This window comes from Talpa europaea, assembly GCF_964194135.1.
Source record: "Talpa europaea genome assembly, chromosome: 4".
Taxonomy (NCBI): domain Eukaryota; kingdom Metazoa; phylum Chordata; class Mammalia; order Eulipotyphla; family Talpidae; genus Talpa; species Talpa europaea.
In genome coordinates this window covers 79,327,240-79,343,044 of record NC_140070.1, presented here as the reverse complement: position 1 = coordinate 79,343,044, position 15,805 = coordinate 79,327,240, and the positions used below count along the sequence as shown (strand labels likewise).

Genomic DNA, 15,805 nt, shown 5'->3' with positions numbered 1-15,805 from the left:
GTTATAATAAATGTAAACATATGACTACATCATACATATTAAATATAGCTGACATTCATAGAAAAGTTTTAATTTTTGAACTTGTCTTTTACTACAAGGTTGGTTTTTCCCCACAGTTTTTATTTAAGTAATAATTTTGATGACCATTACAATAATAATAGGAAACATTTACAGAGTGCTTACTATGTACCATTCCCTAGTTTAATCTCTTTTATGTGCATTATTCCATATATTTGTCACAATATTGTAACAAACTGTATGCTATATGAAGTGGGAGTGACATTAGTTAATTTGTTCAGGTGCTCAAATCTAATAAGTTGCAAAAACAGGAACTGACATGTAATTTGACTACAAAATATAAAATTTCATAAATGGTATATATTGTATAGCATGAAGAGATCCATAGCTGCCCCTACTAAAGAGAAAACCTCAGAATAGTTTGAAACAATGTCTTAATTTCAACTTCACTCAGCCTTTCAATTATACCCAAAAGGTATAACATAATAGCAAACCTAGGATACAAAATATCATATTTTGATTGAATAGTATACTTTTCATATTGACAAAATAAGCCCTTTATTTAATATTATATTACTTAAATCTAGTAATTTGAAATACATGTTCTTCTTCAAAACACACACACACACTTTAGATTGCTAAGTGCCCTTCATTATCTTTTAATTCTTAAATAAAATCAGAATAATTATATTAATTTTATTTGAGTATTGAATAATGATTATACAATTGAAAGTAATAGCTAAAAGCTGATATTCTAGAAAGAGCATAAAACATTATTTCCATTATAGTTGCCATATATTTTGAATATGAAATAAAGCCTAAAACTTGGATTAAATATTAAACAATATATTAACTGGCTAAAGCTAGTTAGAAATTTGTAATATCCTGGAAGAATATTAATCATTAAGATACATTTAGTTTATAATAGAGTTAAGTAAAAGCAAGTTAAATAAAGAAATTTAAGGAACGCTCTACGGTAACATTCCCTATCTCTAAGTGACAAAGCATTGATGAACTTGTTTAAAATTTACTGTGATATATCAGTATAGAGTGGACTGTGGACTACTTAGGTTTGAAACAGGAGATAAGTTAGATACTACTCTAGGTAAGCTCCAAGGAATAAGTAATTTGAAGAAGGAGGACTTATGAAAAAGTTAATATGCCCAAAGTGAAAACAGGATATATTTCAGATAATATTATCCCCATAATTAAAATTAGAACATTTTTAACTGGTTTGTTATGGTGACCACTAAGGTGGAGGCCCTGAAGTTGCTTCAAGTCTTTTGAATTAGGAAATGAGGCAAATGTTTGTTCATGAGAAGACACAGCAAGCCCTAAATTTTCAGATACACAAAGAAATATAAGAATTTCAGGTGTTAATATTCATATGTAAATGTCTGGAGGGTAAAGGGATCTCAGAATGGAGAGCTCAATATTAAGCTCAAATCTATGAAAGTGATGGCTGCAATCAACTAAGAAAACTTTAAAGAAAGGAAATGGTTACATTAATAGATTCTTTTTTAATTGTAAGAAAAAAAAATTCTATGTAGAAAGCTTAACTATAAGACAGTTGTGTCATAGCCCCAACATGCAAGGATAAAATAGAATCTTAGTAAAATTACAAGAAGGGAATTGAGAACAATGAAGGCACTCTTGACCTCTCACTCTTTGTACATTATACTTCATTTTTCTCATCTTTACTTCCCTTCAGATTTAATTGATTTCATTCAGTCTACATATACAATTCACTGCCACAAAGAATAACAAATCATCCCTATTTCTTCCTCAATATAGCTCAGTGTAGTACACTGTCACTAACTCTGGTCACATTCAGTGTCTATTCCCACAAGTAACACATTAATATATGTAACTTTTAACTTTTCATTCCTAAAACTGTACTTTTAGCCTTTAATTATATAAATGCATGGTATTTATATGTTCATAGCATGCATATATTATGTAGTAACTTAATTTTTCTGTGACTATCTTTTTATCACAGCAAGACTATAAGCTAGGTATGGAGGACACAACAAAGGGTACCATGAATGTGTTATCTTGCCATTTATATCATTAATGTTCTATGAAGCAAATATATTGCTGGGACTATAATAACTTCACACAAGATGCTTAGCCTTATAAGTGGAGAACAGTTAAACTCTTCAAAGAGAAGTCAGCATCATTGTGTTAGGACTAGCTGTAAAATTGGAACCTAGGGCAGAAGTCTGCAGGGAGTGGGACAATAGAGAAACATATGGCTTGTGGTGTTCTTGAATGTGACAATTAGAAAAAGATAAAAAATTACTGCACAGGACAATGTCCACCTATGAAAAGTCAGAAAAGTCCCCACAAAGAAAAGACAAGTGTATGAAAAGCAAACAGGATACTATACTTGCATTATTTAAAATGCTAAAGCCAAAGGATATCCACTAATTATTTTACATATTTTATCTAACTCAACCCCCAGAGCAACTTTTTGAAGTTTTATTCTTATTCATACTCTGTACATGAGGACACTGAAGTTAATAGATACAATCCAATAAGGTAATTATAGTTTTACTATATAAGAAAAATGAAAAAGAGAAAACTATAATTTACCATAAAAGGAGAATATATATTTGTGTGTGTGTGTATTCAGCTTTGTGATAATACAATCAAAATATATAAACTATAAACTTGTATAATACTTATAGTTGAATTCTTTCAAAATCATTTTTTTCACATCAAAAAAAAAGCCTTTTTCCTTTCAGGAAGATATTCTACCATTAGATAAATGCATTCTCTTTCAAGAAATATATTTTCAGTTTTCTAGCAAATAAAAACCTAATGCAACTAGGAAATAAAAGAAAAGTCATCAAGATACCCACAGTTTATAATATTCAATTTTTAAAGGATGAAATGTTCTTTTCATATAATTCTGACATTCAATTTTGATAATTCCTATCAGTTTTATTTTATACTGTATTTTTTTACAAATTATAATTCTTTTTCAATGAAACTACTGTTAACATGCGCACAATCACTTTTGGGAAATAAAAGAAAAAAAACAAATTCAAACAACCATGCACACATAGACATATGTAAGAAACTGAATAATTGAAAATGTTTATATTTGATTTTGTCAGAACTTATGACTAATGTCATACTATTATCATTACTATTATCATCAACATAATTGACTTTACCATTTAAAAGAACTTAGAAGACTGAGCAGAAAAAAAATCATGGTGAATCATGCAGAACAGATAGGAACTCACCTTTAACTTTATTCTTTGAAGCAGCCGCTGGTACCAAGGAAAGATTGCACAAGAAGAAGAGAACAAATATTAGATATTAGACAGAGTCTCTAGTAAGAAAAAGTGATATGTTATTAAGATAAGTTAAAATCTAGAAAGGAGCATTCATGATTGCATGATCAACACACATTAGACAAAAGATGTATAACAAAGAAAATGATTAGATTTTGTTAGTGTATGATTAAAGTCTTAGCATAACAAAGAGCAGAATAGATAGAAGTCATACAGTATACTTCCTAGCAACATACTAAATTCCTTTTGGGAACTGTGTACCTTTCTCTTATGCTTCTTCAATTCAAATTTTAGTGAACAATTCAATTAAAGAAAATATGCATATATAGTTTAAATGTATTTCATACTATTTAACAATTAAAATGTAACCCATAATATTTGGATGTATCACAAGGGCAGGGCCTTTGCATTTTGAGTGCTTACTAATTGCCAGAGACTAAGGTTGAGTACATGTATCTTCACCTTAACAAGCTCAAGAAGTAAGTAAGTTTTGTTATGATTGTTTCACAGATATAAAAACTGGGACTTAGAAAGTGAACTTACTTGTAACAATGATTCAAATGTAAAGGAGCAAATTTGAGATTTGATCTTAGGTGTGTTTGTAAGATACTGTTCTGTTAGATGCTACTTTATGTAGTTGGAGCTTAAAGCACCCAATAAGCAACTAAAGTGTGAACATTGGATCCAAAGGTCCAAATCTAAGTAACTTGACTGATTAAACTGCAGTTATTGGTACTTGATTGGCCAAATAGTATGAAACCAGAAAATGAATCCTTTACATTTCATTTATTCTCATTAAGAAGTAGGAATTTAAGTTTATTTATATCTAGTGGTAGACACTATTTGGGGTAGAATTAAATTGAATGAAGAAATTAGAATAGTCATAAAGGACAATTCTTTAATCAAAAGTATGTATCTAAACAAAATATATTATTAGATACAAATATTTTGGATTGATTTTTTTTTATTTAAACACTACTTAAATTGAAGATTGGCAAAGAGTGAATTTTCAGTATCTAAATAATGTTAAAAATGCTATGGTTCATTCCCTTTGTGAGAGATGTGCATTCTCTAGTTTGACATGCTGACCTTCTGTGAACTTGAATTTAGAATTCATGTCTGGTACTTATCAACTACATATCAAAATTTTAATTTATATTTCATTCTTGCAAGTTATTTAGAGCTAAAGGAAGATTTCAAGCAAGTTTAGATACCTAGGTAAAAGTAATTCTAGAGAATTTCATTTTTTATTTACAACAACAAACATTATTTTACTATGTGCATTTATTTCCTGCTAGTTCATGAAAAATGCACATCAACTTTCTGAAATAATAAACTTTTCAGATAAAACGATACTAAGTAAAAGTCTTTCAGGAACCTTAAGTCCAAGCTTATACCCATTAAAATCTTTGTGTATTCTATAGCCTAAAGTGAAGGAAGGTACTTGGAGAGAAAGAATGTTCACATTACTGTTGCAAATATAATACTTGACCTAACTTAAAAAGTCAAGTTTCAAAATTAAACTACCAACCATTTTGTGATAGTATTACTACAATGTAAACTTATAGTCAAATTTATAGTAATGGACCCCTAAAATATTTAATATTAAAACAAATTTTAAGAAGTATTTTATCAAGGAACTTACTCCTATTTAATGAAGCAATGATTATTTTAATACATAATATGCTAAAAAATAGGTATATAGGTAATAAAACATCATAGCCTTCTCCAGTGTCAGCTACTGAAATGATCAATATTAATAGTTTACTAATGTTAGAAAAATAAACTTAGCAATTCTTACAAAGAACAAAAACACATACATAATGGATTTTTGTTTCCAAAAACAGGAAAATACTCTATATATCATTTGTAGTCTGCTTTGTCCACATTTTTTAGGTTAAGATGTGGAATTCTAACTCACTATTTTTAATAGTTGCATATTTCTCTATAATGTTTATGAATTTCTCTATTGATAGATTGTAGTATTTTTTTTTCTCTTGACAAACACATATTATAACATATCCCTTAAATACTGTGGTGGTGTTTTTTTCATGTAGGAGAGCTTTCAAGGTCGCTTTCACATTTCTATACAGAAAAACATAGACCATGATGAATATCTTAAATATTGCAGATTAAAGTTTTAGGCATATTTTGGAAGGGGATATGAAAATATATTGAATATTCCAAAATAAGAGGAAATTAGATAAAAAGAGAAAATAAATGAAAATACCTGACCTTAGTATTCAAATTCAGAATAACTGAAAAACTAGACACCTTTATCTTTTTTAAAATTTTAATATAAATTCAGTTATTTATCTTTTATTTTTAAGATTTATTTATTTATTTATGCAAGCACTCGGTACAGTCAGAAGCACAAGAGGGTGAGAGAATTCACTAGAGCCAGAGTGAAGAGCAAAACAGGCATACTGATGAAATACACTGCTGAGGGGAGCAGCGGGTGGCAGGAGAGATCTGTGCACCATGTGGGACCCTTGTCCGGGGGCCGGAGATCGAACCAGTGCTGTAGAGGCTGCAGGCAGCTTTGCAGCCCAGCGCTCAACCGCTGCGCCATCGGGGAGGCCCCAGTTATTTATCTTTGATGGAGGAAACATTGTCTTGTACTATTGTTGAAATTTTGAAAGTGCAGGATCCCCTCAGGATCCCCACTGTAGTGCAACCATCACCAAGTCACCCATGGTCCACTTAAACTACAAACTCTTTCTTTAATTTTACTTAGCGCTTTTCTTTCAATTAAAATTCAGTTTTAAGTCCTAAGTTGAATTTCTATAGATTTCAGAATTCTAACTACTAGGAATTATTTTCATCTCACCTTCTGGTTTTAAGACTAAACAATACTAGTCTTGTTTAGATTATGCAAAAATATTATTTGTCTCAATTTCAAAGAAAATATTACAGTGCATAAATATATTGACTTGTCCATGTGAAGTGAAATTACACTTTGAGTTCAATTTCACCACATAAAATGTTTTAGCAGAAATCCAAAGAAATACTGTCAAAAATATTTAAAAATTTTTGAGATAATAATAATTAGTACCTTATAGCTAACAGATACAATCAATCTTTTACTAATACTGCTTCTTATTAAAAATTAATGAGTAAAAATGGAGAAAGAAAATCTTCACATTTTTCAGTGGAATGGATATAAATTACTGGAAGTTCTTAAACATTACATGATGGTAAATTATTTTATTCTTACATTATTATAGATGTGAAAATAAAATAGAAAGGAAAATAAAAGCAGTGTTCTTGTTTCTGTGTGTGTTCAGGCAGCTAATGCTAGACGAGATTGGTTAATATAATTGGAAAGAGGCCAGGCTACCAGGCTTGTTAGCCCAATTATAATTCTCTGCATATTCAATAAAAGAAGCCAAGATGACAGCAATACTGTCATAAATGTCATGTTCAATACTTGTAAGATTTTCCATTGTCAGCACAGTCCAATTATAAGTCAATTGTAAAGTGCACATTGCACACCACCCAAAAGTGACTGAAAATTATCTTAAAAATGCATTTTTTACAGTTCATAGTTAAAATGAAAAGTGGTAAAGGTACTTAAACCCAAGAAAAGTTTTAGCTATGACATCAACATTTCTTCACCTTTATAATAAAAGCAGTAAGTTGTAATTGTAACATTATGGTTACTATAAAACTATTTTTCCAAAGACAGGTATTAAATTTATAAATGGTAATATTAATAATGTGAAATATTATGCATATAATTTTAAAGGAAATAACAATAGAATTATCATAGATATTTACAAATGAATACTGATACTAGTTAGCAACTACTAGGAATTGTATCAGTAAGACTTACCTCTAAAACTCCAATACAAATAATAAAAAGTAATAATATAATTAACTGATAATGTTACCAATTTAGCTAATAAGTTTCACTGAATTAGTGGTTTGACTATTAATAAAGGGTATCACTATCTAATAATTTTGCAAAGAATTAGAAAAGTTAAAACAATATTTCACAATATAAAATTACAGGGATTATAAATAGGACAATAAAGGCATTCTCAGGAGATATTAGATAAATCTATCTTCCTAAAAATTCATATGGCCTAGTCACATTTGCCCAGTTCAATTCCAACTTATTTTAAAATTTTCTGTCATAATAAAATAGTGATGTATTTTATTCATATTTTTAATACAAGAAAAATGCAAAATACACTGGATCTTTAATTGCCATGTAAATGTTTATTGCAATTTTATTTTAGCAATGAAATGCTTAATAAATAGATAACTAAAACTTTACTTGGTTTTTATTCACAGAGTCAATGCTGAAGTATTATGAACATTTTATTTTAAGATTATGCAGAATTAAAAAAATACTTTGATATTTTAGTCTGCTTATTTTTTGTTTGTTTGTTTACTCTTCCTTCCATAAGCAACCTTAGAGATAAGGTATCATTGTTTCTTAAAACAGGACAAGTAAATTTAGAAAGAACATAGATTTTTTAAGAAGACAGAACATCCAGATAACTGACTTCATTTTCAGTTATATTAGATGTTTCCCTTGCCCCAAATTTATCTTCAATGAAACAAAACAACACAACAAACCAAAATTCATTGCCATGATACCTACTGTACAATACATTTTAAATATGAAAATGTTACTCTTATATACAGATAAACAAGTTTTAAAAATAAAAGATAATACATTACTATTTCCCAGAAGAAATAAAATGAAAACTTAGAGATCCAAAATGTTACAAAACTAGGATCCCAAGATGCTGTCACTTTTTTCTAGGTCACAAAAATACTCATGAGATAATTTAGAACCAAAACACCATTCTGTATTGTTACAGGGCAGCCCCGATACAAACGGGTTGCCTGACTGTGGGTCCTCACATGGAATTAGCTCAGGACATCCTTTCCCCCTAACAGTATGACCATATATATTTTAAAATTCATTACACCAGAAGATAATCCTTAGATATAGTATAGCAATGTGTGCTAATCAATATCAGGTGAGGTTGATTGCTTGTCAAAGAGAAGGAGATTATGCTGATTTGAAAGGGAGAAGCACCAGTACATCTACTTGATGATACTGCATCATTATATTCTTTCAAAATATAGATATTAAAATAATTACATTTCCGGTCTAGATAGCCACCTAAATACTCCCCTTTCCCCCCCACTACCTTATTCCAAGTTAAACACCATCTCCTTGAAATTTATTTAAAATAATGTCTTCCTTAACTATGAAAGAATAACTAATTACTAGACTTTTCTTCCAAGGCTTATTCGAATTTGACACTTGAAAAATTTTAACTATTTAATTTCTTTCACAAGTTTATATTTCTTAATAGCCACACGCATTTTACAGTAGGATAAAAATGTAAACCGTTTGCTTGAGAAAGAAACGCTAGAGGAGTTTTACTCCAGAGAAAAAACCAATTGGTTTAAACCATTATATTACAGGTTCAGGTGCATAGATTTATATAATCAACATTTACTTGAAAGCATAAAATAAAAAACAAAACAAAACAAAACAAAAAGTGTTGTTGAGGGTGTGAGAAATTTTCATACACTGATGTTGGGAATGTTGGCTGGTCCAAGCCCTTAAGGGAAACAGTACAGGTTTTTCTCAAAATATTAAAAATTTATCTATAATACAATCCAGGAGTTTCAATCCTAGGTCTGAAAGAAGGCTACAAACACTTATTTGAAGAGATCCATGCACTCCTATGTTCACTACAGAACTTTTACAGTAGCCAAGTTATGAAAACACCCTAAGTGAGTAGATTAAGAAAATGTGGCATATATACATATCGGCTATTTAGCTATAAAAAAGATGAACTCTGCCATTGATGACAACATGGATAGAACTGAGGGGACAATGCTAATTAAAATAAGCAAAGTAAAGAGGAGGAAGACAAATACTGGATGATTTCACTCATAGATAGAATATGGAGAAACAACACAGAGGAATAGGCAAAACGAAATAAAAACTAATACTGGAAAGATGACTATATAACTGATAACTATATAACTATATATATAGATAACTATATAACTACCAGAGGGGGAGGGATAGGTGAGAAACAAAGTGGGGAAAGGGTTTAATGGACTGAGGTGGATGATTCGGCGTGCCTTACCGCTGGGTGTGTTGTGGTAACATACATCTGAGGAGGTGTGAGTCTCTATAGCTGAGTCACATAAAGTGCTGCAAACTGATATTACCTCAATAAAACATAATGTGATATTAAAAAAGTAAAAGTAAAAATGCACAGATGAAAACATAGGTGACAACCTCTTTCATATCAGCCTTAGTGATATCTTTTTTTTTTAAAGATGTATTTATTTATTTATTTATACAGCACTGGGTAGAGTCAGAAGCGCGGGAGGGTGAGAGAATTCACCAGAGCCAGAGCGGGGAGCAGAGCAGGCAGAAGGACCGAAGTACACTGCTGAGGGGAGCAGCGGGCGGCAGGAGAGGTCTGCGCGCCATGTGGGACCCTCCTCCGGTGGCCGGGGAGCAGCCGGGGATCGAACCGGCACTGCAGAGGCTGCGGGCAGCTTCGCAACACAGTGCTCAACTGCTGCGCCACCGGGGAGGCCCAGCCTTAGTGATATCTTTGTGGGCATGTCTCTAATGGCTTTGAAAACAAAACAAAAACAAGTCAATGGGATGCCATCAAATTAAAAAGCTTCTGCACAGCAAAAGAAACAGTCATTAAAACCAAATATTTCATGAGTGGAAATTTCCCCTCATAGAAATATTCCAGCAAATAAAAAAGGAGAAAATAATTTGAAAAGCTCCATCCAGCCATTTCTAACAAGGTCTTATGCAGGTAATGATCACCATCGCTGTGAACATTATTAAAAGGCAGGGCCTCCCTGGTGGCACAAGGGGTTAAGCACCGCACTATGAAGCAATCCACAGACTCTGCAGCTCAAGCCCCATCCCCGGCCGGCCAGGGAGAAACCCACATTGTGAGGCAGACCTCTCCTGTCTTGCCCGCTGCTCCCCTCAGCAGTGTATTTCAGTTGGTCTGCCTGTTCTGCTCCCCACTCTGTCTCTGATGGATCTACTCACCCCTACATCTCTGGCCTGTACCCCAAATCTTGTATGCATAAATAAATCAATCTTAAAAAAACAAAATACAGATATTATGTACTTTCTCATGGAATAACACATTTGAGATGAATATTTGCCAAAATAATCAAGTCTAGCTGGGATCATGCCTCTACATTGAACTTCCAAAGTCTAGTACATACGGCACAAAAAATACATCAGTTATTGCTGTTTAGTTTAAACTCCAATGTTAGAAACCACATACAAGCAATCTTGGCATTTGATCCTTTAGCCAATATATCTGAGGAAAAATAATATCAATTGAAGAGCTAACCTAAGAGATAGATCAAACATTTTCATGCATAGACTCTTTCGGATCCTAATTTAAACACTATATATTCAAAAATGTTAAAGAATTATTGCTAACATTTAGGTGGATATTTGGACTATGCTGTTTTATAAGTCATTGCTTTTATAAATGAAATATTTATGAAAAATGATTTGTTAACCTGGGATATGTCTCAAAATAATATTGAGAGATAGGCTGTTTTATTATATTTTCTTTCTATTTTTTTGTATAGGATTGAAATTTCTGATAATAAAATATTTTAATTATATAAAGTATTCAATTAAATATCTACATATGATTTGTTTTTAATATTACCATTTCTTGACACCACTTTCCCATAACATGTTTAAAAGTAATTATGTATATAAAACACACAGTATTAGCTATATAATGGTCTTTATACTGAATGAAGTATATTAGTCACATAAGTTATTTATGGTATGTGCATGGCAAAAATACACTATCAAAATAATTTTGGTTAATAAAATTAGTTTTAAAAGTATCAGACTATTCCTAGGAGCAGAATTACTGGATCATTTGGTGGATCCTTTTCATGGGTTTGGAGGAACTGCCACACAACCGTCCCTAGTTTCTGGACTAGTTTATATTCCCACCAGCAGTTTAAGAAGGTTTCTTCACCACACCCACATCAGCACTTGTAGTTTCTGCTCTCCTCCCATCCCCTGTCCAATATAGGCCATTCTCATTTGCAGCAACCTAGTTGGAGCTGGGAGGCATTGTGCTAAGCGAAATAAAGTCAGAAGGAAGAGAGAATATTGGATAGTTTCACTGATATGTAGAATCTAGAGAAATCAAACAGAGGGTCAGGGAAAAGACACAACTTCAAAACATTATTAAACTTAGGCATCCATGGTGGGATGGGAGCAGGATGGGGAGAGATGATAACAGAGATAGTAAGAGCATAAGGGAATATGGTGATAGACTATGGATACTTTTGGTATGGGAGAACTACAGGGACAGCACAGAAATGAACAACAATGTAAAAATAAATAAATTTAAAAAATAAATAAAAATATGTGAGAGCAATTTCCTCTATGAAATGACTATTTTACTTCTAGAAAGATGAAGCACCATGAATAGCTACTCTATTCATGTATATTTTGAGTATTAAGTAATCCATATAATTATTTCTTTACCATGTCTTCTCATTCTATAAATATTGAGTTAATTGTATATACACCAAAATAACTGTCATTTTATATTAAGAATTTTTCTGCAACAGTTTTCATGCTTCTAGCACTGAGAGTTTACATATAAAATATTTACACTACTGAATTCTATATTTATTTCTTTTGCTCTCCAGAATCTCTTTAAACTTTATGAGTCACTACCAATTTATAAATCTTTTTCTTATGCTATATTCCATACTTTCCTTGTAGGCTTATGGTTTTTGCTCTGTGTGAGTTATAGGGAGAAGTTTCCAAGGTGTTGTCAAAAAAATAAACTCAAATGTTTGCCTCTAGAAGATATGATAAAATAAATGCAAACCCTTAGATGTATCAGCCATACATTATTATGAATGCTTTGAGGCACCACAAGAATAAACAATTCTCAATAAATAAAGTACATGTATATACTTTGAAGTTTTATTTTTCTATGTAACCAGAAAGCTCTCTTAAAAACAGTCTAAATATATAACTGGAATACAATCCAGTGTCAAGACTGTGTCTCATGTTATTACCCAGATTCTTAGTGGCAATTTTTTTTGGGTAAATTTAACATATGCACTTTTTATAATTGTCAATTATTTGAACACTATTCAATTTAAGAAATATTTTACTTATCTATTTATTTATTGAAGGAGGCACCTGAACTTGAATAAGAAATATTTTACAGAAAAATACATAGAAACCTTACTTCTAACATCAGTGAGATTGGTCTTATTTCTTATTTCCCAGATGTTATTATATTTTTAGTTTTTTCTACTGAATTTCTATCCTAATTAGAAATTTTCTACTCGAGTTCATTTTAAAACATAATCCATCACATTACTTTAAATATGCAAAATAAATTATATTTTTTATGCCCATGAGTAGTAAAGGTAAAATATTCAAACAACTACATGTGCTAGCTTTGATTACTTTCAGAAGCACCAAAATTCTCCAATTGTCTTGTATAACTAATAGTGGTATGGCATCTACCAACAGGAGTTAACATTCTAAGGCAGAAAATAGTATGATAAAAATCACATAACATAAACATTCTCCGTGTGTATACAAATATATGTGTATAGGTATATGTGTGTACTTGACACCATATTAGGTAACAGTTTTACATAATAATATGCACATGTAACAGCACTCAGCTCATATTATGCCACTATAAGTATTACTTCTTATTTTATTTAGGAGAATACAGCTGGACCCTGTATTAGTGTTGACAAAAGTTTTCAATTAGAGAAAGTATCACCTGGTAAATACATTTATTTACTGATAGCAGTTTTGCAGTCATTTTAATGGAGGACTAAGGTTCACTGATATAAAGAGAATTTGTAGGACTGGGGCTTTAGTCTGATCTCAAGGGTTAATAGCCAAGCTTAAGGAGGGTAATGGCATAAATGGTTCATGGGAAAGACATAAAAAATAATAAAAATATTTGACAGAATTAATCAAATATTTCATGTCACATTTTGTGAGATGTATATATAGAGAGGTGAAACCCAGGACTATGTGCTGGTATGGCCTATAGTATTCAAGCAAATAGGGAGGAAACACACAGTTCCCTAATTCCAAATTACTGGAGAGTGGGCTAATCTGGAAGAAATTGCAAATGCAGAACAATGTTAGAAATAGATGATGGGAGTCTACCTCTTGCCAGTGCAGTAAGGTATCTTATTCAATTCCAAGGGAATGCAAAAGCAATAATTTCAGTGAAGCATTCAAGGTCAAACTCCTCCATGAATAAGCACATGATCAAGATTTTGCTTGATTTTGCTCTCCAGTGAATCACCCAAATGAGAAGTTCTAGCAAAGTGAAAGGCAACCTCCAGAATATTCTACATTAGCCATGGAGGCTTCTCTGAGCTTATGCTGACACATGCTTCAGGTGGTATCATGATTCCCTAAAATTAAGTCATTCTGACTAAAAGAACTCAGGCCCAGAATATACACACTCAGTATACACTCAGTATTTAAGACATACTACTAAATGCTCAGCATTTAAAGAGCATTTAGATGTCACTTTTAGTATATCACTTCCATAAACAAATTACAGTGAAATTGATCAGTTAGAAATGTCATTTTCAAATATATTAGATGTGAACTTTGGCAGTTTTTAGTGTAATAAAATATAATTAATACTTTCTGACACACAGATTCTATTTCACTTATAGCCTTAATAAAGGCAGAAGTAATTACATTACTGATAGGATAAGTACTGGATTGTTGATATGCTATTTCCAGTGGGTAATTGTCTCATAGAGAATCTCAGTGCCATCTTCTCTATGTTCTTTTGTTTTTCTTCTACTTATCTTTTTTTATATTGACATAGTCTGTGCTTTTTGTTAATTTATTTTTGAACTAACTCATGACATACTATGTGACACTAATGGATATCAGATATTATAAACCCCCCCTTTGATAAAACAATGTTAATCATAACATGAATTTTAGGGAATAGACTGTGGGTTGAGAAATATGATTAACATTTTACTTAAGGCATAATAACAAAGTCTAAACAATGTAGGATTTACTATGACTACATTTCGATTTGACTACAAAAACAAGAGGCACTATAGTTGACATTTCTCAGAGACTGTCGTACTGTCATTTCTATTTTAAGATACAACAAAAATGTAGATTAAATATACCATAATGTGACCCATTTCAGGGTGATATTAAGAATACTTCTGGGCCTCCCTGGTGGCACAAGGGGTTAAGACACAACCTATGAAGCTATCTGCTGCCACTGGAGCACAAGTTTGACCCCTGGCCAGGGAGCTACCCACATGGTGTAGCAGACCTCTCCAGACTGGCCCGCTGCTCCCCTTAGCAGTGTACTTCAGTTGATCTGCCTGTTCTGTTCCCCACTCTGTCTCTGGTGAATCCTCTCACCCCCCACACCTCTGGAAGTACCCTGGTTCTTGTATGCATAAATAAATAAATCTTTTAAAAAAAGAATACTTCTTAAAACATATATGTACGTTTTGTCATATATGTATGTATGTCACTATTCAATAGGCATGAATAGTGACCTTTAAAAGACCAAGATGTTATGAACATACATATTTTTCATCTCAGTGAAATATTCTCTTAATGGACTATTATACTTATTGCTATTTTAATACTGGACGCAAGATGCTTCCAAAGATAGTCTGTGTCAACTGGTAAAATGTCAATAATGGTAAATGTTAATCTGTAAAAAATGGCCTTGGGAGTTTGGTTTCAGATGTTCTGACTCCAGCTTTGTGGAAACGTTACTTGAAAGCTTATCAATAACTTCCCAAAAGAGTATCTTGGTACAAAGTTATTTCAATGTCTATTGTTTAGATATTATAAAAAAATGGCAGAGAGGGTTCCAGAGAAAGATGAAAATTCTTGTAATTACAAAATACATAATTACCATGTGTTAAACTAGCCACTTCATTATTTGCATGTGGCCACACATCAGATCAAAAATATCTTTGAATATTATGAACTGTCTCTCATCTCTAGAACAGTGCAAATATGTTAGGAGAAAGACTAAATGAAACATTTTATAAATGCAGAGTCATAAAATGGATTGCAAGATCCACATAAGAAAATCCATATCATGATTTTTTATTTATAGCATATTCAGAAAGTTTGAAATTATAGCTAAAAACCTGCCATTTGAAGTAAAATTTTTCACTGATGAGGGCACAATACTTTTCATTAAGACAAGAAAGTGATGCAGAAGTATACTCTGGATCCCCATTTTCCTAGTACCTCAAATTGTTAGAATAGGTTGAAAGTTATTTCATGCTGTGCTACAGATAAGTTAACTGCCAGTTTTGACTGTAAGATAATGCTCACATGGTAAATATGAAGTTCCTGTTACACATCAAATATTGCTACTTACAAAGTTTTAAACATATTTTTGTAAGAT

General features: G+C 31.7%; 1 protein-coding gene across 7 annotated transcripts in view; it reads right to left on the bottom strand.

Moving 5' to 3' along the window:
• CADM2 (cell adhesion molecule 2) overlaps positions 1-15,805 on the bottom strand; it is a gene marked incomplete at both ends in the record, with an annotated part of 963,012 nt that overhangs the window by 276,201 nt on the left and 671,006 nt on the right. For 5 of the 7 annotated variants that reach the window (XM_084232482.1, XM_084232484.1, XM_084232486.1 and 2 more), the window contains one exon: positions 3,273-3,299. The exons of the other annotated variants lie outside the window; for them this stretch is intronic. In XM_084232482.1, the coding sequence (XP_084088608.1) occupies positions 3,273-3,299 (27 nt within the window). The remainder of the gene's footprint in view (positions 1-3,272; positions 3,300-15,805) is intronic. 7 annotated transcript variants of the gene reach the window in all.